The 26,501-nt window shown below is 32.1% G+C and overlaps 1 protein-coding gene across 1 annotated transcript in view; it reads left to right on the forward strand.

Annotated features, from left to right (window-relative positions):
- The window catches only part of LOC129800707 (glutamate [NMDA] receptor subunit 1), a 159,195-nt gene that overhangs the window by 75,042 nt on the left and 57,652 nt on the right, over positions 1–26,501 (forward strand). Inside the window, exon 2 of the mRNA XM_055845305.1 lies at positions 24,680–25,843. Within this exon, the coding sequence (XP_055701280.1) occupies positions 25,688–25,843 (156 nt within the window). The 5' untranslated portion in view covers positions 24,680–25,687. The remainder of the gene's footprint in view (positions 1–24,679; positions 25,844–26,501) is intronic.

Raw genomic sequence — 26,501 nt, forward strand, 5'->3', positions numbered from 1 at the left:
TTTTTTTTATGCGTAAGAGTTTGAATTAAATACCTTTTCTGTTATAGGCTATAAAATATAAAGATATTATTTTTTGAATATTGGAGATTTACGCAACCACCCCTTTATACGTTTGACAATCAATGGTTCTTCAATGGTTCAGAAATTGAATATATGCAAACTTTAAAGAAATGCATTTTGATACAGTTTTAAAATTTAAAATCAATTACAATGCTTAACCGAGATGCATTACAATGTTATAAATTTTTGTAAACATGTATGCTTAGGCTTAACTTTTTTTACAATATAGTAATAATGGTGGCAGAACACTTCATACAGAAAAGATATATTTAGAAATGAAAAAGTCTTACTCATTTCTTTAAAAAAAAATAGTTAAAAATAATAGTTAAATATTTAAACTACTCCTTCGCAAACTGCCCTATCCTCTCCTACAAGCCTTTTGAGCTTGAATATTAAGGCATAACATGGAGATTTTTGATGAGAATTTGTATTCCCTGAGAGAATATTTCATATAAGAATGCGTTTCTGACCTACGAGAAACCTTATTTTCCGCCACCTCCAACGCAATCTTGTTGCCCTGAGTTCAGCTTCTTTGCATATCCAAGAGATATATACTTCAACTTCTTGCTGGAATATTTTTGAGTTTGCTTCACAGTATAGAAAATTGCTCTTGAGGGTGTAAATTTGTGGCTGTAACATAAGATGGGTGTGATATACAACGCCAAATCGATACATATACTTATTTTATGTGACGATGAACTCTCTCTCAATCTTCCACGCCCTTACCAAGCCATACACGCGATTCACAACCATATCAACCCTTTTCACGTTTATCATCTTCCGTGAAGAGTGTGACGACATGGTGTTTTCTTCAAAATAAAATTACACCAATTGATATATACACTAAAAATTCCGTGTTTCCTTGTCAGCCATCGTTGATATGCACACTTTTTGCTATTGGTAACTTCTTGTGAGAGCAAAAAAAAACAAGGCATCAGATGTGAAAGCTGATGTGATCAGATGTGATGGAGATGAGGGAGCTTTTATCACAAGGCATGTGGAAAAAAAGTAAATAGAAGATGCTTATGGAGAACAAATATACCGCAAACAAAAGGCTCAATAGTGGCTAAGGACCATGATATTTTATTGTACAAATCCAAAGACAAAAAGAGCAATAAAACAGTCCTTTCCTTACAGTATACCTTCATCTTTAGCCCCCATCTCTCAGAGAATTTTAGCATCTTTTTACGAATGGGAGGTTTTGAGACAAATTGGAAGTGTTTGCTTATTTCTTCGTCTGTCTCTTTATTGATTAAATGGTTAGAGTTATTAATTTTATGTCTTTGAAAAAAATAAAATTCAGTTTCAAAATTAAAATCTTTGGAATTCTTACAATTTAAGTAAATTTAGAAACTCTTTATTTAGTGCGTCCACCGTCGTCTTAATGTTGCCATTAAGCCTAGTAAAACGTGAAAATACTAAGTCAAAATACCTATTTAATAAAGGCAAAAAACAAACGATCAGTAAAAAATTCTAAATGGGCAGTAAAAAATTAAAAATGAGCAGTAAAATATCTAATTATTGTCGGTAAAAAACTTAAATCTTTACAAAAATGGGCCTAATTTATATATTAAACATTTAAAATATTGCCATGTAGAGTGAAAAGCCATTTATTTTCCCTTTGCCAAAATTTGGACGATAATATCACTGTTTCAAATTTTTTTGTTATTGATCAATTTTAACTTTTTACTGCTCATTTATTCAATGCCTTTAATAAACTTGTAAATTCATGAAGAGTTTGATGTATTTTTTCAAATAGGGGAAGGCTTTCACGCTTCGTACATATTCTGGCTTCGAACACTTTATATATTTTTTCATATTCCTTTAATATTCGTTAAAGTAATATGTAAAAAATACGAAGTGTTTAAAGCCAAAATGTGTGTGAAGTCTAAAAGCCTTTCTGCCCCCCGCGAATCTTCCTTTACCGCTCATTTTCATAACATCGTCGATTGAATCAACAATGATCGTAACTTGCTCGTCGTTAAAATTAGCAATTCTCATATAAACTACGAATTTTTCTATTAAGTTCTGAAAAGTGCTAATTTATGGCCAGGGTATGTTACGACAATTACTTATCCAAGCGACGTCATTTATCCACTTATATTCGTAGGATGTTGAGAAAGATTTTTGTCCATTTTTTCACCAATAAATCCGTATAGGCTCATGATACTCATCCTAAGTGACAGAAACCTTAAATGCTCATACAATGGAAAGTCACAGATCGAAATAAAAGAGACACAAGAGGAAAATTTATCACTTTTCTTTCCAATAGAGTCCATAAATTGTGATCCCTCTGAATTGACCAGTTAAATTTGTGCCATTGTTTCACAATTCACAGCATTTGGTGAATTGAGCTAGGATATCTTTTATTTCTCATACAATCCCTTTCTCTTCACAAATAATGCCGCGCAAAAAAAAGTGAAAATCCTATTGTGTAGAGAGAAATAAAACGGGATAGAAATAATAATACACAAGCAACACAATTAATTGAATTTTCAGAAAATATTTCCGTACTGTAAATTAAACCACCCAAGTGGGTGTATTGATTTATGATATTGGATTTGGACGTAAAATATTCGTATTGAAAGTAATTCTCCATTTCCGCTGTCTATCGATAAGAAGTATATGGAAATGAAAAAGCAACAAAGAATATCGCCGAATATATTAGCTTTCGCGGAGTGCTCAAATGTTATGCACTACACCCCTTTATACGGTGTATTAACTAAAGACATTTCAAAAATGCATTAGGCTGTAGTCACAATTTTCAAATAAACTTCTGCAGATAAATCTCAATTGAAATTCAATTTCCAATATAGATATCAATATAAATCTTTTGATTACTATAGGGCTTCTCAGCCATCTGCAAGGAGATGGATTTAAGGACAATAAAAGGGATTCTTCAGAAGGAAAATTCTATGTTAAATTGGTTCTCTCAATTGAGCGCAATATTCAATTGAAATGCTTATGGGAAGTATTGTTGGAGGTGGATGCTGCCTTCTTAAGTTTACAATTCTAGCATATATCTAGAGCCTATAGGCGCCTTTCTTATACTTTTATACCATTTTGAAATGCAAATTGGGGTGAGTTTATTGGAAAATTAAAGGGAAAATTGGAGGAGCGGAAAAAGAGATAATAGATATACATTTTGATAAGATTCTTTTTTTATACATCCTCTATCCCCATCCTCAACCTCGTCGTCAAAGTTTGATTTTTTTTCACCCATCCTTTGAGTGTCTGCTCGAGGGTAGAAATTGATAAAATTCTTCCATGTACTCTCACTGAAGCAGGTTCTATATTAGATACACTACCACCCTTCTTAAGATGTCACAAACCAGGTCATGGGTAGAAGATTAATGATTGTATTTTCTAGAAATTTGTGATTTTCACTAAACAGAAAAAATTGAAATTTTCACTTTCATCGATTTGACCTAAAATTCATGTTAGCCGTGTATTGTGGCAAAATAAAGAGTCTCTTACACATCTTATCTGGGATTTTCTTTTCCTGACACTAAACTTTTGTCTTAGAGATTTTCTTATCACCCTCCTTTTATTTCTCCCTCATCTGTTGTTTTCTTATTCAGTCATTCTTTTTTTTATTCAACGCTGCTTAACAGAGAATACAGTACGGCCTCAGAATTCGAATAGATGAAAGTCCTATAGTGATATTACATAACAGAAATGACTCCCATAACAATCTTTATAGAAAAACAAATAAGCCAAAAATATGTTAAGAAATGGTTGATCGATAATCCCGGATTTCGATTTAGTTCATTTATGCTTTTTATTGTACATTATTATATATTTTCGACTATCTCTTCAATTCTTGTGAATTTATCTAATATTTTTTTGTCTTTACCTTTTTAGGGTGAATATAAGATCTATATATTTACTACATTAGAAAATTGATGTTTCTGAAAAGTTGGAATGAATTTCAGGAGCTTTCCACTTTGTTAGTCAAAATTGTACAGTAGAGTCTCTCAAATTCGAACGATTGGGGGGTATTTTTGACATTTCTCACCTCCCAAATTCGAACGATATTTTTAAAACTAACTGAATTTAAGTGAGAATAAATTGCACTTTGAATCAAATTCCCGTAATTTCTCGCAAGTCTTAGTGGTAACATACTTCCTTTTCATTTTACACTACCATAATGTATGTAAACATTCAGGAAGAAGCACATAAATATGATTTTCATTCACCAAGAATACGAACTTTCTAACATAACCTCACAATTGACATTTTGAATCCAAACGGCGTTCGAATTTGAGAGATTCAGATTTGAGAGACTCTACTGTACCAGAGATTGTTCCTCTAATAATGACTTTCGCAAGTGAAAAATTATTTAAACATATCGTCGGTTGCACCGGGCGTTGTCGTATCTGCAATCTGCATTTGTTTTGGATCTGCATTTATTGTAAGCTACAAAACAGACTTCGCCTCTTGTGTGAAATGTCGACACAAAGAAATCCAGATACGACTACTGTCGATGCAATCGACGACATATTTTGTTATAGATATAGAACAATATTGCTAAAAAAAATATAATATACCTTGCCTAGTAATAAACTAAGTTTGTGAAAAAGGCATTTTTTGGAGAATTTATTGCCAATAAATTACATTTTACAAAAATAATGTATGTGGCTTGTGGAGAATTTCATACAATGCGGACATTTACTACCAGAGCAAAGGATATTTAATTGACGGATATGAAGCTCAATTTCTGCCTGTGTGTGCATTGTTACTATTAGAAATATTTTAGCCAAATATTTGCAATGGAAAAATTCTTTTGGTTAAAAAAAATTAAATTTGTCCGAAAAAAATCATATTTATCAGTAAAAGAATGTAGGGGCAGGGAAGGTGGCTTGCCTTTGAATGCGCCAGCAATTAAATAAATATTTATTTACCTTATAACCTTTATACCTTATTTATTTACCTTTATACCTTATAGAATATATCCTTTTCTTTAGAAAATAAGAATAATTCTCCAAAGACAAATTAAAACAAAGAGTCCGAAGCTGTGCAAGTTGCTCGAACTTCCGAGAAGGAGCTCTGTCTTATATTCTTTTTAGTCATTGAAAATGGTTCAAGAAGAGAATATTTTAAAAAATTGGTATTTTAAAAAAAATATGAATATTTTAATTAATTATATGAGCAAATCAAGTAAATATTAAAAAGCTGCCACATAAAAAGGCAGACCACTTTTTGCTAAAGCGTTACAAAAATGTGTTTAAATTGCACAATTTGAATAAGATTACAATTATAGAGTCCAATAAAAATTCTTTTTAAGTTCTCAAATTTTACAAGATGTTTTTATTGCTTTTAAAATTTAAACTAATTACTGATCAAATCAATTTGATTTAATGGAGCGCTTAAAAAAAATAACGCTTAAATTTTTACTGATCAGGAAAATTTCACGTAATCAATTATCCATTTTCTATTCTTTCTCATATATTCTGCATGTTTGTCCCACTGCTGTTTCGTACTCACTGTTCTTGTTTTGAATATTAAAAAAAAAATACTTTTAGTTCAATTGAATTTTGATTGCAAAAAATGCAGGATGCAGAACGTTTAAGAAAAATGCGAATTCTGATTTCATGTATTTTTTATATATAGAAAAGATGAGATTATTATTAATCGTATCGGGATATATTTTTTACAATGTAATCATGCTGTAAAGTTGAATATCCCGCGTGTTGGAAGAATGTGTTAAGTCCATTGTAAACCGCCCAAGAGCGCCTTCCTCGCGATGTGGATGCTTCTTCCGTGCCTCCGGAGTATTTTTTGGGCAGAGGCGATGTATTATGTTACGTTTTATCATAGTGAAAATGTCTTTTCTTGACATTCAGTTGCTTGCACCGGGCGGGACTCGAACTCATAACTGTCAGAGTCGAGTCAGAGATCTCATTATTCACCCAAGACCCAACGATCTTGGCTATTACGCCACTGAGATCCCTAAAGATAAAATGGAGACGTAACTAATTATTTAGATAGCCGATTTTTCGTAATGGTACATTTAGTAACTTTTTTGTTTCATAAATACTTCTTTGACATTTAATAGTGATAATGATGTGATCATTAAGAAAAGTAAAATGACAAAGAACTATAAATACGTTTGAAAAAGAAACTGGTGGAAATTTAGATTTAATAAAATTTTCCTGATACAAAAATATGGTCAGAGCGGTCGGAGACTTGAAATTAGATTTTGATTTGGGGTGACAATAAAATTACCATATGCAGTAGGCAAATGATTAAAAGAGGACTACAATTTATTATTTATTTTAATGTTTTATAAATTTTTTTGCTCAGTTGCACCACTTAGCAAAAAGGTGAAAAAGAAATATAGCGAAATATTATATATTGATTATTATTTCGTGCTATTAAAAGAAACCGAGTTATCTAACATTGAGTTTGGTATTACGAATTAACGCTAGAGCAAGAAGTCCAAAATTCGTAGGAGAAGCTGGGGCAGTTGTAAACACGGGGTAGTATACACTGCGATTTTTTATATAGATATCAGACCTTAAAGGACAAAACCTATAAGAATTCATAGATACTAATAGGGATTCTAGTCTACGTTCGATATAGGATCGAAAGAACACCTCTTCGAGTGAAACTCCCCTATTGACACTTTTATCTAAACGTTTAAAACTCTTTAATGTATCTAATTAAATGTAAGTAATATGACGTTTTTTTCTGAAATATACATTATCCTATAAAGAGATATGTTCAAATTTCGTATGCCAAGTGGTACAGAGTAGGGTGTCAAAAGGGCCCTGACACGCGTTCTTAAAGTATCAATAGATGTTGCTTCCAGCCAGCCTAAGTTCGAGATATAAACATAAAAATCAGCGTTTACAACTACCCCATGTTTATACTGCCTCAATTTCCCCTACATGTACAGTTTTTCCTACTTTTGTAAATCCATGGACTTCACTAATTGATTGTAAGTTTGTCTTCTTCTTTAAACATTTGTTTGTGAGCTAATAAAAGTTGTTTGATATTTGAATGTTTGATGAGTTTAAGTTTTCATGCTCTTTCTGAAATTAGAATAACAATCTCAGATGAAAGCAGCAAAGGAAATGAACAGTTGCATCCCCTGAGGTATGACACTTAACACTCTAATTATTTTTTCCTGCTCTGTTGTGTAGGTGTACTTAAGATATTCATTAACAATGAATGTGCTACATGTTGTTAGTTTGAATTAACAGTCTCATAAATTCAAGTTATTTATAATATTAATCGATTTCACAATACTATGTGGCAATATAAATTAAAGTCTTTGGAAAATTCTACTGAATTTTCTGTCTGGATGTTCCCTTTAGAAGAGCATAGATGTAGTACTTTTGTGAAGAGTAGAGAGAAAATCTATTTTACACTTTGTCATCATGTTTCATACCCTTCTCCCACATGCTTAACATTCGTCGACATGAAATAGAAGCTCTGAGGATGAGAAAAACTTTATTGTTAGTGTCAATCCCTAACTGAGATAGGGCGATATTTCCCCAGTTTCTCCATGTCAAGAAGAAAACAAGAGGTTATACTTGGCAATATATTTAGTTTATTTATTAAGGAATTGACCTTTTCATTTTCATACGATGCGTCTGAAATAGTAATTCTCACCTCTTCTTACCAACACTCTTTAGATCTTACAAACTCATCTCTTCACCACATTTTTTTTCTTCAACATATGCCAACATATTTCAAAGGAAGAAATTGAGTGAGAGAAAGATGGAAAAGTACTATGAAGAGCCATATTCCTAATCCTTTCACCCATCAACATTCTGACTCTGGTATCTTGGGAATTAAGGAAGTTTCTGTAAGACCAATCTTCATACACCACTATATCACCCATAGCATCGCCTTCTTCTAGCTCAGAAGAATTTCCCAACTGGTATTCACCTTAGTGTGTATTTTCCATTAGCACGTGTCCCCTACGTGTAGCTCTAGTAATATTCCGGGCAATCAAGGGAATTATTTAGTACATTTCATGCTAACGTAATGTGTGTGTATCAGACTTTCACCAAGTGTGATATTATGGTGGGAAAAACGGAAATTTTGGGCTTTTGTGAAAGAATTAGCGTCGTTTGTTGACTGAAAGGGAGCTGTTTTCCTTAAGGTACTTATTTTTCTTGCTTCCTTGAGAAAGATTCTCAACTCAATAAAAATGTCAGTCACTCCATTAAATAGCTACAAATAACTAAACAAATAACCATCTTTTATCCAACCTTCTTCAAATAACAAATTCATCATTTTCGTTTGTACACCTAAGTATTAGGGGAATGTTGGCATGGTTCGCACAGAGTGAGCCTTCAATCAACGCAAATTTTCTTTTTATTTGCAAAGAGCTAGTTCGTCATTTCTTAGTCATAAGATAGATAATTATTAAGCTCATGAAACGAGATGAGAAACGGTAAGTCAGCTCTTTGCAAACAAAGAAAATTCTCATTGTTTGAAGGTTCACTTTGTGCGAACCATGCCTACATTCCCCTAGGTGTGGAAATATTACCAAGTTTTCACGCGATACTCGAACACATTTTGATGCTAATCCGATACAAAGTCTATTCCTAAAGTATCAAATAAAATTTCTGTTAAAAAATCCTGTTTAATTTAGCAAATTGAGATCTTCTTGATTAAGTGTTGGGCTGACTAATAAGTGGAACCTCAAAAGGCCCAAATAGATTCAGGCTGATCCTCGAGAATATTTAACTTGTAAAATTTGATTTTATCACCGAAAAAAATGTCATAAAATTATGCGTAATTCTTTGGTAACTATAATTTTGCGGACTAATTAAAATTGCTTGCCAAAACACGAGAAACCAGAAACTCTTGTCAATATAAAAAATATGGTATAAATGCGAATAAATCATCCCTTCCATTACTAAACTTATATTTCAGATTTTAGAAAATTGCACTAAATTTGGTCATAGGCAATTTTCAAGATTGGTCTAATTTTATAATTAGCATCTAGGTTGGTTGCAGATAAAATAAATAACTCTCCATTTTTACTTTGTAATTACGTGATGATTTTATTGATTTCTGATTTTATTGATTTTAATACACCCTTTCTGTAAAACCAAATTGTGCATTATGGCCAATACGTAAAGGCAAGCATGTGGCAAGTTAATTACTCCCTCCGTTCCGAAATAAGTCGTACGTTTGGGAAAAATTCTTGTTCCGAATAAGTCATACGTTTGGGAAAAATTGGGATTAAGGGAAAGTTTGTTGGTAAATGTTTTGTGTATAACAATTATCTCTTGTAAAGAACTATTGCTAATGTTCAGCACTAAAATTGGGGTCCAATATTCATGGTAAGTTGAGGAACGAATATCTTAAAAATGTCTTATTTTTTGCGTTTTATTTTCAATCTAAAATAGGTGCAGAATGGTGAGAGATAGGGACTTGAGACCTTCGGGGGACCCCCCCATAAGTTGACCCTGGGACCATTAATATGTCCATTATTTTGCGCCCCCGCCTCCCCTTCCCCTCCAAAATCATCTTTTTTGGGATTGCTCGAGAACACCTCGTGCGATTTTTTTTTCATTTCTGGATATGTTTTAGAGAAACATATAAATGGTCCCAGGATCAACTTATGGGGGGTCCGCTGAAGATCCTAAGTCCCTATCCCTCACCATTTTGCATCCAGATATTCGAAAACATAAAAAAGGAAAATTCTTTTTATTGCTCATTCTGCAAAATTTGAGATATAAAAAATGTCATATCGGTAATAACTGTTGATTTCTACTTGTGCATGCTAAAAATTTAGAACAAATTCTAGCCCGTAATGTTAATCACAGTCCATCTTGTAGTAATTAACTATCTACCGGAGCTCTTTGAAAAAAACGCCAAAAATGGACAACTTCAACATATCGATTCCTCAACTTACCATCGTCGTAGGATCCCCATATTATCCCTGAACCTGGAGGATAGTTCATACACAAGATATTTGCAAATAACAAAAACATTCTCTGAAACCATTCCTTAATCCCTAATTTTTCGCCAAACGTACGACTTATTTCGGAACGGAGGGAGTATTTTATATTGAGCTATTTGAAGCCAATTTCCTAAATTGATCTCGGACTCAGCTCACAGTACTCCGAGGAAAAAATGTATTTAAACAAAAATTTAGTAAATTTATTCCTCCATACAGAAAGGTATCTTATAATACGCAAAAACTTCTCACTTTTCAGATATTTAGCATAACGGTCGCGAGTGCAAAAAAAATCCCATATAAATTTAAATCGAAATATGAGAAAGTGGCTTCAAATTTCAGGCAACTTGCCAGGGGAGTGCGTAAAGGCTTCTACACATAATGAAAAATTTTCATTAAAATTGAGAATTTTGAATAGGCTCAATTAAAATAAAATTTTCTCACAATGTGTAGAGGACACAATAAAATTTTATTTTTTGTTATTAATAAAACTTTTTTAACTAAATTTTTCTTGAAATGCTGTCAGAAACGTAGTATGACTATAAGTGATACAAATGATTATAATGAATGCTGCCAGACTCAATGACTGACATTTTTCACATCCTGTTTTGTTTTTGAAGTCTTGATGATATTCTTTTATGGTGAAAATTTTGATTCTGGTCATGTGAACTAAAAAAAAATGCGCTATAGCACAAATATTAAAAATTATTCAATTGAGCTTTATTTATTTTGTTTTTCTTTCTCCATGTATGGCAGAATCATTTATCATAAAACTTGAAACATACGTTAATTTTGAAATTGACTATTACGAAAAAGTATAAAGATTTCTTATCTAAGTATAAATGGGTTGTAAAAGAGACAGTAAATATGGAAAAAAGAGCATTTAATAAATATCACGAAACAAATAACTTTGCGTGATGTTTCAAGCAGAGAATTCTTAGCAATAATTCACAAGAAACTTTTCAAACAATATAGCAGACAAAATAATATTCTTGTTGCAAAAATTTCTGCCTTTGTTCGACCAACCATCAAGCAAGTACAGAGCTTCTGTTTCATCGTTAAAGCTCTATGGAATTCAGAGGTTGATCGCTTTGTGTGTGTGTCGATGTAAGGAATGTTTAATGCCTCCCATGAGAGTTGGGGTAGTACTTTCATGCCACAGCATATCCATGGGAGTTTAACAGAAGATGAGAGAACCTGTGAATAAGAGGAGAACTTTATGTTTTCTACATAAATGGTGTTGAACTGCCTTCACAGCCATAAGCTCTCAAATGTTTCAGAGATTTATATTATACAGAAATATACTAACATTATAAGTCTTTTGGAGTAATGTGAGACTATTTAAAAAGGGTATAATTTGATAAAAGCTCATACAAAGGAAACACATACTTGAAATCTTCTACAGTCAATTAATCAAATTTCAACTGAACAAGTGGATCAAATGCGGTTTTTCACTTAAGATAGCACACTGGTTGCTTCACAAATGAAATTGGGTGGAATCAATTGAAATCAATTCCCATTCTCCACAAATCAGAGAAAGAGATATCTGTGGCTTTCAGACTCAATTGATGATATGTATGAAAATGGAATCAATTGCATTGCATATGCTAGGCTAAAGAGTTGAATTCATAAGGTTATAAATCAAATACCTTTAGTTAATAAATTGAACTACCATTTAATTATACAGCAAATATTAATTTAAATAATTTAATTTAATATTTTAAAAGAAATATTTTGTTAATACTGTATTCTCTTCAACACTTTCACTTGCTTGTTTTTTTTGTCTTGAAAAGTTTTAATATAACAAACGCATGATAGATGACATTGCTTGTTTTGTGTTTTGAGAAAGTATTCCTAACTTTAAAAAATTATTTAATTTTGATCCAATTCAACAATTTTTTAGAAAGCACAAATATCACCGACGGGTCCCGGTGGTCCCGGTCAAAATCCTGAAAGCCAAAATCCTTAAAGCCAAAATCCCGAGGCTCATCCTTAGAATCCTTAGGTCATCGATATACCTATCACTGTCACCACACTAAGAGAAAATACACAGTAAACATCGTATATACAATGAAACCTCGAAAAAGCAATGAGTTATTAAGCAAAACTTTTAGTTTTGATTCTAAAAGAATTTTCTGAACGTACTGTTACTTTGATGATGATATTTTTATATAAATATTTCCATGCGTATGACTTATCCTGGAGGGGAATTCTGTAACGCTCTGGCAATGCCATATGACAAATTGGGTTCGAATCTTAGGAGAGCTTTTTCGAAAATGTGATTCTGTAGCCGTGACATTGCCATTTCAGCTCACATGGCGTTGTCAGAAGTCACACATATTTGAGATTTCTTGCAATTCAAATGACAATGAATTTTGTTAAACAAATCAACCAAGACGTACTGTATTTTCATAAAATCATTAAATAAAGGGATTTCATTAAAAAAATCAATGAATTGCATTTTCGAACTCATATGATGTGACAGAAAAAGCTCGAATGGCATTGTCAAGTTTCGAACTCACACGTGACAATACCACGAAAATTAGAAAATTCACCTACTGGAACGAAAATGTCAGTTACGATAATCGTAATATATAGAGCAAGACACAAAAACTAGTTTTGATATTTATAGTGACAAATTTGTGCATAAATTTTTGGCAAAAATACAATTGGGCATGAAATTTTTATTCTGTAATAATAACAACATACTAGAGAAGTTTATATCCATATTTAGCATTGAGTAAATCTTCTTGTAATAGATAAAGGCTACAATGATATCTACACATTGTGATTTTTTTTTAAATGGAGCATTTTTTAAACATTTAGTCGATGTGTTCTAAGGAAGAAGAAGGTGGAGCAATATGAAAACACATTTTAAAAACATCAATTTTCCAAAAATATACGTTTATGTCCTTTAAACTAAAATATATAATTCTTCTGAAACAGCCCTTCCAATACCCTGTCATTGCTACACCCCTCAAATAGAGGGTTGATTTTGAAAAATTACTGCAATTCACTCACCAATTTTTCAGGTGTGAAATTTCCCTTGTTGGAAATTTCCACCTGGGGTGATTGATGAATGAGTTAAACTTACATACAAAAATTCGATTCTCAGCTAACCCATCGTTCATTAGGTGACTTTTGTGAACATCACATTGAAATTCACAAATAATTTCATTCTTCTGTGATTGACACAATTTAATTATAAGGGAAGACAATGTCTGAAGGACAAGATCAAACTGAAGAAAGAATTTTGTGTGAGTCTTTTTTAATTTATCACTCCACATTTTATGTCCTTTGTGTCCGTTTCTGAGTTTGGATGTGATCCAATTAAAGTAGTTTTTATCAAGACATGTCAGCAATTTCATTACTCAATTCTTGGTTAAGACACCATACAAGAGGATACCATCATCTCTGCCAACTCTTCACTCCTGCTCTTGTTTTTTGTTTTCCCAAATGACGTCACTGTTTAGAAACACTATAAGATTGATGTACCCAGTATCCTATCAACAAGAAAAATGCGCGAAAAAGAAAAATTTCTAAAGCGAAATTGACTGTCACATAAATCGATCTCCGTCGTTATTGAACGTACCAAGTAATCTCGAGAATACCAAAATATATCTTTAAATGTACAAATTTGCACAAAAGCAGGTTGAGAATATTTCGCAGACTTTGCAGAATATATCACTCAAAAGATTCTCAATATGTTGCACCATTTTATGCATAAAGAATGATGTCTTGAAAATTGTGGCTGCGGAGAGGAATGAATAAAAACCTTCAAGATTACAATTGAAACGAAAATTCAATTTTATCCACTAAATTCAAACGCAAAATTCGTCTTTGACAGAATATTAAACGAATAACCATCTAAATCTTGAGATATACAATGAGGCATTCATTGTCATAAACTTTTAGAAATGTATGTTATCTCTGTATGACTGTTACAGGCGGCTTTAAGGTTTCTTACAAGAATCTGATTTTCCCGCTGTTCTCTCAAAGCTCCAAATGTTTGGTGTTACCAGGTTACCTATATATATCGAGTAACTTTTTTTTTTAAATTCAGGATAGTTCTATTCAGTGTTTACCAAATAAATTAATTTTATATTCAAAATTTAAGTGTATCACTTCGATTTTTTACTGCTTGAACCCCACAGAGAGTATAGTATATAATCCCTTGATTTTTTCACACCCCAAATTTTCCACCTTCCACCCCTCGGTGACCACTTTTCTCAACATATATTCAAGCTACAGACGATTTCTGAGAAATAATGTCACGCTGTTTGTCTGTCTGTGCATTTGTCTGTGTGTTCGTCCAGCCGTTACCACGCCTAGCACACAAACGGTTTGAGCTAGAGACATAGGACCTTTAGGAGACTCACCATAAATCAACCTTGGGACTATTTACGTACCCCTCATTTTCATTTTCATTTACATTTTTTGTTATATTTCAGAAATCACCTAGGCGGACAATTTGTCCATATGTGGAAATGTCGCTAAATCATTCCTAATAACACCCTTTCAAGGTCCAAGGTTAAAAATGTTGTAGAGAGCGTATTTCTCAACCGAATGGTATAACGATTGGACTCGTTGGAAAGGTCTTGGAATTTTTGGCCTGAACCGATTCCAATTTTATCCGATAACAAATTTTTATCCGAAATTCAATCATATTACTCTTGAGATATTTTGGGCAACGTTTTGAGTAATTTGTTAAAGTCTTTGAGTGATCGATTATAAACGTAATTGTGATCCTAAAATCAATTTTATTACTCGAAAGACTAATTTGTGGGATTTTTTGATTGATTTATGAATCGGTTCAAATCGGTTAAAAACCAGTAAACGGTGGATTCGAAAGTACTTTTCAGGTGTAGTGTCTAGGGGAAACTGGGGCACCACCAAACACGGGGTAGCATCAAACACTGCGATTTTTTAATCGGATATTCGTCTTCAGAGGATAAGACCTATAGAAATTTATAGGCACTATAGGGATGCTTGTCCACTGAAGGAATGGTCGAGATAGTCCAAGTAGTTTAGAAATAAGAATTAGTGTTTGGTGCTACCCTGTGTTTGGTGGTGCCCCAGTTTCCCTTAAGTAAGTCATGAACTAGAATTCGAGCACTTCTCAAAGACTGGGATTGCCACCCTTTTTTTAATTAAAATGTGTCGATGGAAGCAAAAGAAAGTTAAGGTGCAATGGATGTGGCATTCTTTTGTAGTCAGCAACACAATTGATTTATTTGTCGGCTTAAGTGAATTTTGTGAATCGGTTAACTCAAAACAAAAATAACTTGGTATCGTTTATGCGGTTCACATCAAGAGTGACGAACTTAATCTCGCTCTGGTTTTGGAAAATCTTTTCTATTCATCATGCATAAAAGCTTTATGCGGCTCCGTTTTTCTTATTGTTCTGTATACAAATCTGATTACAAACAATTGAATATCTGATGAATAAAAGTGAGATTTTTTATGTGCTGTACAAATACAATCTTTTTCTCACTCTCAAAGTGTGGATGGATGAAATAAAAAAGGCTGATTTTGACTTTTTACAACAGAAATAAAATTTTCCTCACAAATAAAGCGAAGAAATCGAAGTGAATCTTCAAAAGCACCCAAGATTGTATTGAAGTATGAAAAGGAAAATAAAATGTTGCCAAGGCTCAAGCACTGAACAAAACAATGTTGTTGAATTTGCGAGACGATAAGAGAGGATTTCGTTTGAGGAGGAAGTTTACTTTTTTGATTTCTATATTCCTTTTATATACCTTCCTCTTCCTTGTTGTCGTAATTTTAACCTCGCACCAACATCTAACACCTTATTACCCCGAAAGTGTCTGATTCTGCCCCCAACCTTAAAATTGTGTTGTGACTCTTTCTCACATCATCTCACGTCTCGGCCAAAAGTTTTGCACACAATTCAAAAATGTGGTATCATTATATATACGAGCTAAGGAAGCTCGAATAGAACCATAATGATTTTCGCAGAACTCAGCAAAAAAGATGTGTAACACATTCTTACTTCACACCTTCTCTTGGAAGATAAAAACTTTGTAACATTTAGTGACACCATCTGCAAAAAAGAGCTCCAAAACTCCAAAATCAAATTTACGTTTTCGCAGGTAGTTGTAGAACATCTACAGAATGGCTTCTTTTCAATTATATAAAATGGTAATAAATTCGTATTTGCATCTTTAAGGGAATTTTAGCATATTTCACAAATACCATGAAAGTCCAGGGAAACAGTTGAACTTCTTTTCTTCCTACCTCGAAATGCTAAAAATTCGAAGTACGTAATAATGCGATTATGAAGTGATTTTCCAAGACAGAGATTAGCATCGAGTAACTTTGAAGGACGATATTGATTAAATTAACTTTACACTAATTACTATGTCTCTGCTATCAAAAGTTTATTTAGGCTGACTTCCAAAATAATTCCAATATAAAAGATATAAATAAATATCGTAATTCCAGTTATTTAATGTTTATATCAGATAGAGCCGAACTTTTTAAAGGAAAATCTGAAACCCTGTTACAATAATTGCTAAATTTTTGTCAGAATATTGTGAAAATATACCGACGTTAGTGCCAATTATTATGTTCGGAAACGTGATCACGTTGGAAGTATTGGATCAACTCTAAGAAGAAAATACCTCATCCAGAGCTTTTGGCTCTGAAGACTTGGAATCATAGCAGAAAGCTCTGGCAATATTCGGTTCCCCCGTTTCTCCATGTCTGAATAGAAGAGGAGGACTTCGAAATACTTGACTTTAAAACTTCAATAAATTGGCTTTTCGAGCTTTAGTTCTCTTATGGCCTCTACACACTAGAGAAATTTATGTCCATATTTACCAGTTTTTCCTATAGAAGCGTAGGCAATTTACTTCAATGTGGACATAAATTTCTCTAGTGTGTAGAGGCCATTAACGACGATCATAATAAATTTTAATGTTCAAAGTTGCAGTGTATCAAGATTTAGGAAATTTTGATTCTACAACAGAATGACCAAGCATTAATTCGGAAAAAAATGCAAGTCTATTTCTGCCCTCTACACATTAGACAAATTTATGTTCATATTGAAGAGTTTTTCCTACACAAGTGTAAGGAATTTGTTTCAATATGGACATATTCTCTAGTGTGTGGAGGCTATTACTGGTCTCATTCAAGAAGCCATTATAAAGCCAGTGGATGAACTATGAGCGCCAAGACTTTTCCTGCAAAATTTCAAACCTGATCAAATGATGTTGTGTTTTCTCTGGGATCAATGCACCTAATATTGTAAAAAAAAACTCATCTAGAAAGTTCAATTGACATAATTTCAGCAAGAAAGTATTTTACATGAAGTCAACTCAATTATAACTTGTGTGCCAGCTGCAGATTTTTTTTTAATATTACCTCCACAAAAGTTACCAATTTAAATTTTGAAAATGCAATTAAAAGTTATACCATTTCTTGGTATTGATTATGTATTTTGTACTAATAATTTCTTATTTGTGACACTATTACAGTCACAAACATTAAATTACCAAGTCAAGAGTAATGATTCACATTTGAAAAGGAAAAACCACAACGATAAAAGGATAAAAGAACGAGAGAGGTGAATGTTAATGGAAAAATTCTTGAAAAGTTTCCAACAACATTAATTAGCTTTAACACGCAGATTTATGACATTTTTCCCAGCAGTGATATTTATGGAAATGACACATTTCTTCAATATCACAGCTTCCTTACGAGACTAACCCTCTTTAATCCACCCTAGCAATTGACTATAACATACGATCAAGTATTTAGGGAATTTATTGATTTTGTTGAAGACGAGGGACCATACAATAAATTCAGGAAAGTGTATGGGAAATACATGGATTAACTTTTATTATCCCCACACACATGAGTCACATAGAGTGATTTCATATGGGAATAGTTGAGATGTACCAAGGAAGTTCAAAACCATATAAGTGAATATGTCCGACACTAGACATATTGTCGCTTGAATCAGCAAATGTTCTATCTACATAAAAATCATACAGAGACCGAAAGTTCACTTCTTTTTTATTCCAATCTCGTTTGGAACTGTGTAAGTTAAGGTTAAAAAATATATTTTGATCCACAAAAAATCATATTTGAGCTGTAACTCACTCTAAAGCGTCTAAACAAAAACTTTAAGCCCCGGCACAACTTTCCAATAAGGAAAATTTCACGAAACCAAATTTAACATCTTTTTTCTCAAATGTTTTACACGTTTTCTATGTCTACTCTTTTGAACTTTAGATCAGGAAAATTTCATGAAATCAAAATTCACATCCCTTTCTTTCTCACACGTTTCGCATATGTCTGACTTATTCTTTTGCACTCCAAATTTGATTAAATTAAATTCAAATTGGTCTGATGTTTAAATGAAGAAGAAGAGTTCGAAAAAGTGGGATAGACATATGCAAAACGAGTGAGAGAGAAAGGAATGTGAATTTCGACTTCATGAAATTTTCCTGATCTAAAAGGTGAGCCGGAGCCATTATAATGTTCAACAAAAATGGAAGATAAGAAAACGAAGGATGTGAATATCGACATTATGAAACATTATTGATCTAAAAGGTGTACCGGGGCTATTAAAAACAGTAAAATTTTCATGCAAATTTTGACAAAAGACAAAATCAATTTTTTGCTTCCGGTGCACCTTTGAAAATTAACGTCCCTTTTTTCCAAAAATATTTGCATAGGTCTATCCCGCTTTTTCGGACTTTAAATTGGACTGAAGTAAATTTAATTTGGTGTGATGTTCAAAAAACAGAGCAAGAAGAGTGCGAAAGAGTAGGATAGACTCATGCAAAGCTTTTCAGAAAGCAAGGGATGTGAATTTTGACTCTATGAAATTTTCCTGATTTAAAAGATGTGCCGAAGTCATTGCTGACCAAATTTAATTTTGAATAAGCCGCGAACCAATTCATCTTTCAATTATTATAATATTATATATTCAAACTTTTGTTGACAAATTTAGACCGTGTGGAACCTAATTAAAATCAAATCGTGATATTTGATATGCATGTTCTTCAGAGCCTAATTACGATTTAAAAAATTTATTTCAAAATGCAGATTGCCTTTTGTGAGTAGGAAAATTAACTTAAATTCTAAATCTAATTTCTTGTCTTTATTTCTATTCGTTTACTTCTACCTCTATACGAACAGAGGTATATATCCAGGGGCCCATCAAGCCTAATAAAAAGTGAAGCTATTTTTCACTTCTCCTTGTAAAAACATTGCATCTATTGCACCGCAACTTAAACAAATTTGCTCGTAGTTCTTGTATAATTTTGGCGAACATTATAAAATATGTATTTTAGATAGCGTTTAATGTACGATTTCGAAATATATCAAACTGATAAGTCTTTAGGAAAAAACTTGCCAATAGTCTTCAGTGCCTCTATTCAAAAACGTATGGAAAAATGAAATGTCGAGAAGCCCCTGTATACATCGTTTTGACGATTTTTTCGAGATAGAATTTTAAGCTTTAAATTTTTAAATCGTCTTTTTAAAGCTAAATGCTAGAAACTTCTGAATAACTATATTGAAATGATTGAAACAGAAATGTTAAACTTTTCTCAGTTGTTTTAAATTTTCATGTCGATTTATTTGTAACTTTATAATACTGAAAATTCAGAACTTAACTCTTTACCTGAAAGTTGGCGGCAAACGCAAGATACGGAGGATAATTCGAAGCTGAATGAAAGTTCTAAAAATTTAGTTAGGACAATTGCTAATTCACCTGATATTCTTTAAGATGTTTATGCAAGAAGAGAAACAGTGCCGTATAAAGGCAAAATATGCAATTCAACAAATGCAAATATTGTTTAACTTTTAAGCAAATTTAGTATATTTATATACTTGTCAGAAAAAAATCGCATAATTTCTTTCAATTGCACCAAGCATAAAAATGTTTTACAGAGAGTTTTACTCTGCTGAATTGAAGAATAAAGTTTTTCGATTCACTTGTTAAGCAGTCTTTCTATACAGTTTTTTTAAGTACAGGAACCGTCTTTTCTTTCTTTATATTATTTTAATTGCGTTGGGGAAATCTGTACGCTTGTTATATTAAGTACAATGCTCTGGAAATATTTTAAGACAATATTATTTTTTTCTAAAGCACTTAAACGAGTCTAATTAGAGAAATGCTAAACAATATTCTCAAATTTCATTTTAGAATACGTTGTACTATTGAACATTTCAGTTATGCATATACCTATTGCTTATGTACAAGAATTTCATATTTCCCCATATATACATAAGATGGATACAAGTTCTTCATGTATAGAGTGAAGTTAAGAGTACATCAAAACAAATAAAATGCTCAAAAATGCAGTTTGATTGCATTTAAAGATGAAAGTCAAATCATTCGAAGGATGCCAGTGAATTGTATCTGAGGCTTATGATTTTAGCCATTTTAGCTTTATTGATTTTCCGATCAATCAAAAATTACCAAGAATGTTCCACAAGGTATGGTTTGGTAGGTGTGTTATCTTTATACAGAAGATTATGTTTTGAATTTTTAAACGCCCGAGGAAGAAAATCTCAATATTCCTACTGAAATTTGTTGTATGGGTATTTTTAGACATCTCCAAAGTTGAAACAATAAATAGATGTGTAATTTAAGTACAAAGCGCATATTAGGAATTTTCTGGAATTATTAATAGAGTTTAGGAATAGCAAAATTTCTTGTATTTTTTTTATACCTCAAGATATCTGATCTCTAGATTAAGCAGTGTTCAGGCAAGAGAAAGAAGATATACCAAATTGCAGAGATCACACTGCTACTATAGAGTAGATCTAGGAGTTACTTCAGCCCATAAAATTTTACTTCGACAGTCTCTGCATAGAAAAATTACTTCGTAAAACTGTTCGTAAATGTTTGTGAATTTCTATTAGGGACTTACGATATGCTCATAAAGCGTTTTTGTTTATTTGGCAAAACTTTACGAAAAAATCGCAAAATTTTACAAACATTTTTGTATGATTACAAACAATTACGTACAAGTGTTTGAAAAGGTACAAAAAATGTCAAGTGATCATCTTACGAGAAAAGTTTGCGGCAAAAGTACAAACTTTTACGTACTTGTTTGTTTGTATACGATTTAGAGGCATTTTGTAAATCCCCCAATAAACATAAACAAATGCGAGCAATTTTTCGAAATATTTTTTTTCTGAGTAGTGATAACTTAGGGTAAGTGTGCCAAATTCCGGCCAGCTTGCAATTTCGGCCACCTTTTTTATTCTTCGAATTTCCATGAACTTTTAGATTTTGCGTACTCTAGAAATTATACAATGCAAAAGAATAACAAAAAATGTAGATTCGACGAACGAGATGACGTGAAAAAGATATTAGAAGAATTCCCGAAGGGCAAGGAACTATGAGAAAGGTGGCCGAAATAGGGCACCAAAGTTATGTCTATATTTTTATTCATTTTAAAATGTATTAAAAATGATTTTAGAGTAAATAAAGACAGTAAACACTTTACAAGGTTCCAAGCAACATTCTTTCAGAAGAAAGAATAAAAAAAATCAATTTGAATTTAAAATATTACATTTCAAACTTCATACTTTGACGCTTGCATGCAACTATGCCGAAATTTGGCACATTTACCCTAACAACTTCAGGTGTAGAGCTGATATGCCACATATTGAAAATAATAATTTGCCTTTTGGGGAATAAATAAACAATCAGCACAGAATTCGGTAGAATGAAGGTTACATTAAATGAAATTCGAATTGGAGGTGGAGACCTCGTTTATGCTAAACATTATCTCAAACCGTTTAGCTTCTAACTGAAGTAAAGAAGGTTTACATATAAATTATTTCTATGGAGTTTGAGAAATAATTACAATAAAATAAAGTTCTTTTCATCATAAAGTATATACGAGATATTGTAAGCTATGAATTTTTTGTCATCTTCATAATGGAGTTTCCATGCTGCACCATTACACCATATCTCAGTCTTACAGTCCTTATAGCATTAAGTACATTTGAGGGTTCAACCACGACAAAAGAGACTTTTAAAATTGAGACCGTGCACAAAGTTTATAAAAAAAATCGAATAACTGCCTTACTTTCTCAACATAATGGTCCATGAAGATGTATACGATGGACATTCTATCCATTCAACTTTAATTTTGTAGTGAATTTATTCTGTCAAAGCTATATGAAGAATATAAATGGATAAACTTTGTTCTGTCTTCGCCTGATATTGTAAAAGTTTATTTTTGGCACACAAACGAAGGAATTTTATCAAATTCAACAATAAATCAAACATTACTTAGGAAAAAAAGCACTTTTTGATAGAAAAAGCTTCAATTGGATTTCCTTTGGCATACAATTCAAACATCCTTTCGGAGTAAAACTCCTTTCGATTCTTCTCTTTCACATACAATCTTACCAAAGTTTTGTACATTTTTTTTTTCAATGCAATTCAATTCAATGAAGCCGTTCTTGAATCGAATTAATGAAATCCAACAAGAACATATCGAGAAGAAAAATCGTTAAGCGCCATTCAATTCATTTGATTTGAATGAATTGTAATTCTTTTATTATTATGCATTTATATTGCTCATGCTCACCCTTTGAATTCAAGTTAAAATTGAAAATCTTGAATAAATATAATTGCGATAATTTTTTATGACGACATGTTTTAAATTTCAGTTTCTAATCCAACATTATTGAGCATAATTGACAAATTTTGTGGAGGTAGAAATATATGATATAAGGAATATGTAGAATAATTTGATACATTTCACTGATCAAAGGAATCGCGAAAAGCAAATAGAATTACTTATTGATCGTCTATAGTAAATAAAATGTAATGTTCACGCTAATAGGCGTCCGGATATGGCCTATTATACATAATTTATCAACTTCTATTAGCATTTATTATTTACTGTTCCAGCGTAGCTGATGGTGATGTAGTTAAAATTAACAATCTGGAATAGAGTATCTCCACAATTAATGGGTGAAAAAAGACAAAATCACTGGAAAAATTTCCACCACTTTCTATATTTACTATACCCTCTATTTACTTATCGAACAATTTACATAGTACCCCGAAAGAACATAAATCAATAAAAGCTATCAAGGAATTTAATCTAAGAGTAGGGGAAAGTGCTCTCCCTTCGAACGTTCATGCCTTCGAATTATGTGAATTTCTTGTGTATTTCGTAAGAGATTTTCACTAAATTATCACGGAATTATCAACAGTTGATGATAAGCCAACTAATATTTAATAGAAATGTGTAAGTCTCTTATGACCTTTTTATATGGAGCTATTAGAAGCCAATTTCTAAATTGATCTCGGACTCAGCTCACAGTGCTCCAAGGAAAAAATTTATTTAAACAAAAATTTAGTATATTTATCCTTCTATACGGAAAGGTATCTTATAATACGGAAAAACTTCTTACTTTTTAAATATATAGCATAACGATCACGAGTGCAGAAAAATTCCCATACGCATTTGTATGTGAAAGTAAGAAATTGGCTTCAACTTTGAAGTCCTCTCGCCGGGGACTAGCTCTTAGGAAAACTAAAAGAAAATTCACATTATTCGAAGGCATGAACGTTCGAAAGGAGAGTACTTTCCCGTAGTGTTTGTAAAAAAAAACAATTGTGCAGTAGAAAATTAAATTCGGTCACAAAAATATTAAATTTAGTGAAAAAATTAATTAAATCTACAGGAAAGTTGCTGTAATTTATACAATTTGATTAACCTTTTTTTGTAAAATTTTACATAATAATTTAACCGATTTTAAATTTTTCTATTTATGCCTACGACACAACTTTCAGCTCGGTATAATTTCATGAAATCAAAATTAGCGTCTCTTTTTTTTTCGAAAGTTTTGCATTACTATATACCATTCTTTCACTGAGGGAAAAAGAGGGTGCGATTAACTTTTTCCTCGTAACTTTAACACTTTTTAGGTGTAAAAATATATCAACATTTTTTAATGTTAATTTTACACCCCTTTTAAATGTAAAATTAACATGAAAAAGGGTAACTTTAACCCCCAATACACCTAAAAAGGGTAATATTTAAACTGATTTCGGATCAATAATGCAGGGTAAAATTAACATTTTCGGAATGTTATTTTAACTTTTTCGGATTTCTCTCAGTGTTCGGTCTCAAAATTTTACTGAACTAAATTTCGTTTGATGTGATGTTCGAAAGAAGATGAAGAGTGCGAAAGACTATAGGACACACAAGTGCAAAGCTTTTAAGAAGGAAAACGATATGAATTTTGTCTTTATGATGTTTTCCTGATATAAAAGGTGTGCCGGAGCCGCCGGAGCCATTAGTAACTGCCCAAAATCGGTTTTATGCTGAGGCTGACCAAAGTTAATTATTAGATTTCTTCATTTGTGCAGTGGCATGTAAAAATAACTTCAGTGAAAATGAAAATACTTATTACTATTAAAAATATTTAAATTATACAATATTCACTGAATATTTTTTGCAGTACATAGCCTGAGCTTTTTAATCATTTTTCTTAAAATCGCTGATAAGATAGCGCTGAACAAAAAATTATATATTCTACGATTAAGCAATATTGTACTGCGTTCATGGGTTATTGTATTATTAAAATTTTATTCCTAGCTCTAAATTGATAAGGATCAATATTGCATTGTAATTTTATTTTATACTAAAATACTTCTCTTAATTTAATTTTCAGACGTCACCACCATTCATCAATGGAATGTTTCTATCATCGGAAATTGGGACGTTGATAGAGAAAAAGAATACACCCCAAAAAAAAACTCTTCCACCGTCAGATTGTGCACCAATATAAAATGATCACAATGCAAATTTTGACCATCCTATTGGTAGTTTTTCACCAAACACACAACATGTAACATTTTGAAATTAATTTATTTTCTGGAACATATTTATAAATGAGAGAAAAAGTGTCGGAAAGGCCCACAACGCGAGAAATTTCCTCTGAAACATAGCGGATGTGAAAGCCATTTTCGACTCAACTGATATTTGCATGGAAGAAGAGCTCCTATAAATGAATTGAAGTCAGACAAAAGTTAACATTTATTAAACCTTATTAAATAAAAAAAAACAAGCCCAGAATATACTTGAATTAAATTAAATAGAAAAAGAAGTAAAGACGACTAGTTTAAGGTAATTAAAAAAAAAGGAAGCTTATGCCAAAGAATGAGAGAAGATATACCTGGATAAAATAATTAAAAATAAAAATTTTCAATTAAAATACATTTTAATACCTAACAAAAATTAACATAAAACGTTTGTCGTTTAAATAAAAAGTGTATTGCTGTATCAAATTTAAAGCGGATTGCACAAAAAATACCCCATGTGAAGTCCGTCGTTTAACAGCAAAAGCTCGAGATAAAGCAAATTTGATGCGCTTATGTACGTAGAGTTTATATAAATTGTAGAAACCTAAAATGCAAATAAAAGTGAAAATCAGTAAAAATTAAATTAAAAATTCGTAAACATGTGGCAGGATAAAACTAATAGATAAAGGAATGTATAATGGAGAACAAACACACGGAGGACTTGTGGTATTAGTGGTTAGAGATAATATCCAAAAAACAAAACTAATTTTTCCACAAAAGTAAAAACAAAAACAGAAAAATAGCGTAGAGAGATAAACGTGACAAAATAAACAAAAAAATTAAATTAAATTGTAGCAGTTTGAGACGGTGAAAAAAAAATGTGGTCTCTCAAAATTGTCAGCCTTATAATTCTCCTGAAATTGGACGAAGTTTTTCTGCAAAAGCTAGCATTTGGAGAAAATCCCTCGTTCTACAACATTGGTGGAGTTTTGAGCAGCAATGACAGTGAAACACACTTCAAAACAACAATTGCGGTGAGTCTTCTGTTGTATTACTTATGACACATGGATCCTAAAATAACTCCCAGAAGGTATAACATCCTCACAAATACCTCAACATTTTCATAGATACGCCTTCGTAAATGCCTATGGGATACATCCGATTCACCCTAAATTCCTGTCGCGAGGGGAAAATTAAATAGTTTATATTATGTTTGCACACCGTGTGATTCCAGCAATTTATTTGCCCAAAGCACTGTTAACAAGGATTATCAAAGTCATCAACAAACTCGCGTGCCACATTGTGAAAATCCTCTGACGGATATTCACACTCACTCAGTACGAGGATCTCTCACCTTCTCCAACATTCATATACTCATGTATATGCTAACATGCAAATATGATTCGGGATCATTATCACATAAAATATGAATAAATATTACCTTAATAAATTTTCTCAGACTGATACCCTATCTATGATATACTAAAAAGCAATTCTGGCAATTCTGGTCAATTTTGATTCGTACTGATTACGTTCAAACTGAACAAGTAGGGCATTATAATCAGTTAATACTACTGTCCTTTTTGATGCCATGTGGAATAATAAATAAATTGACTTTTTCAATATAAAGATTTTTCAGGGTTACGAAATCTATAATATTTTGCGAAGTAATACGAAAAATAAACTTATGAG

This window comes from Phlebotomus papatasi, chromosome 1 (genome assembly GCF_024763615.1).
Source record: "Phlebotomus papatasi isolate M1 chromosome 1, Ppap_2.1, whole genome shotgun sequence".
Lineage (NCBI taxonomy): Eukaryota > Metazoa > Arthropoda > Insecta > Diptera > Psychodidae > Phlebotomus > Phlebotomus papatasi.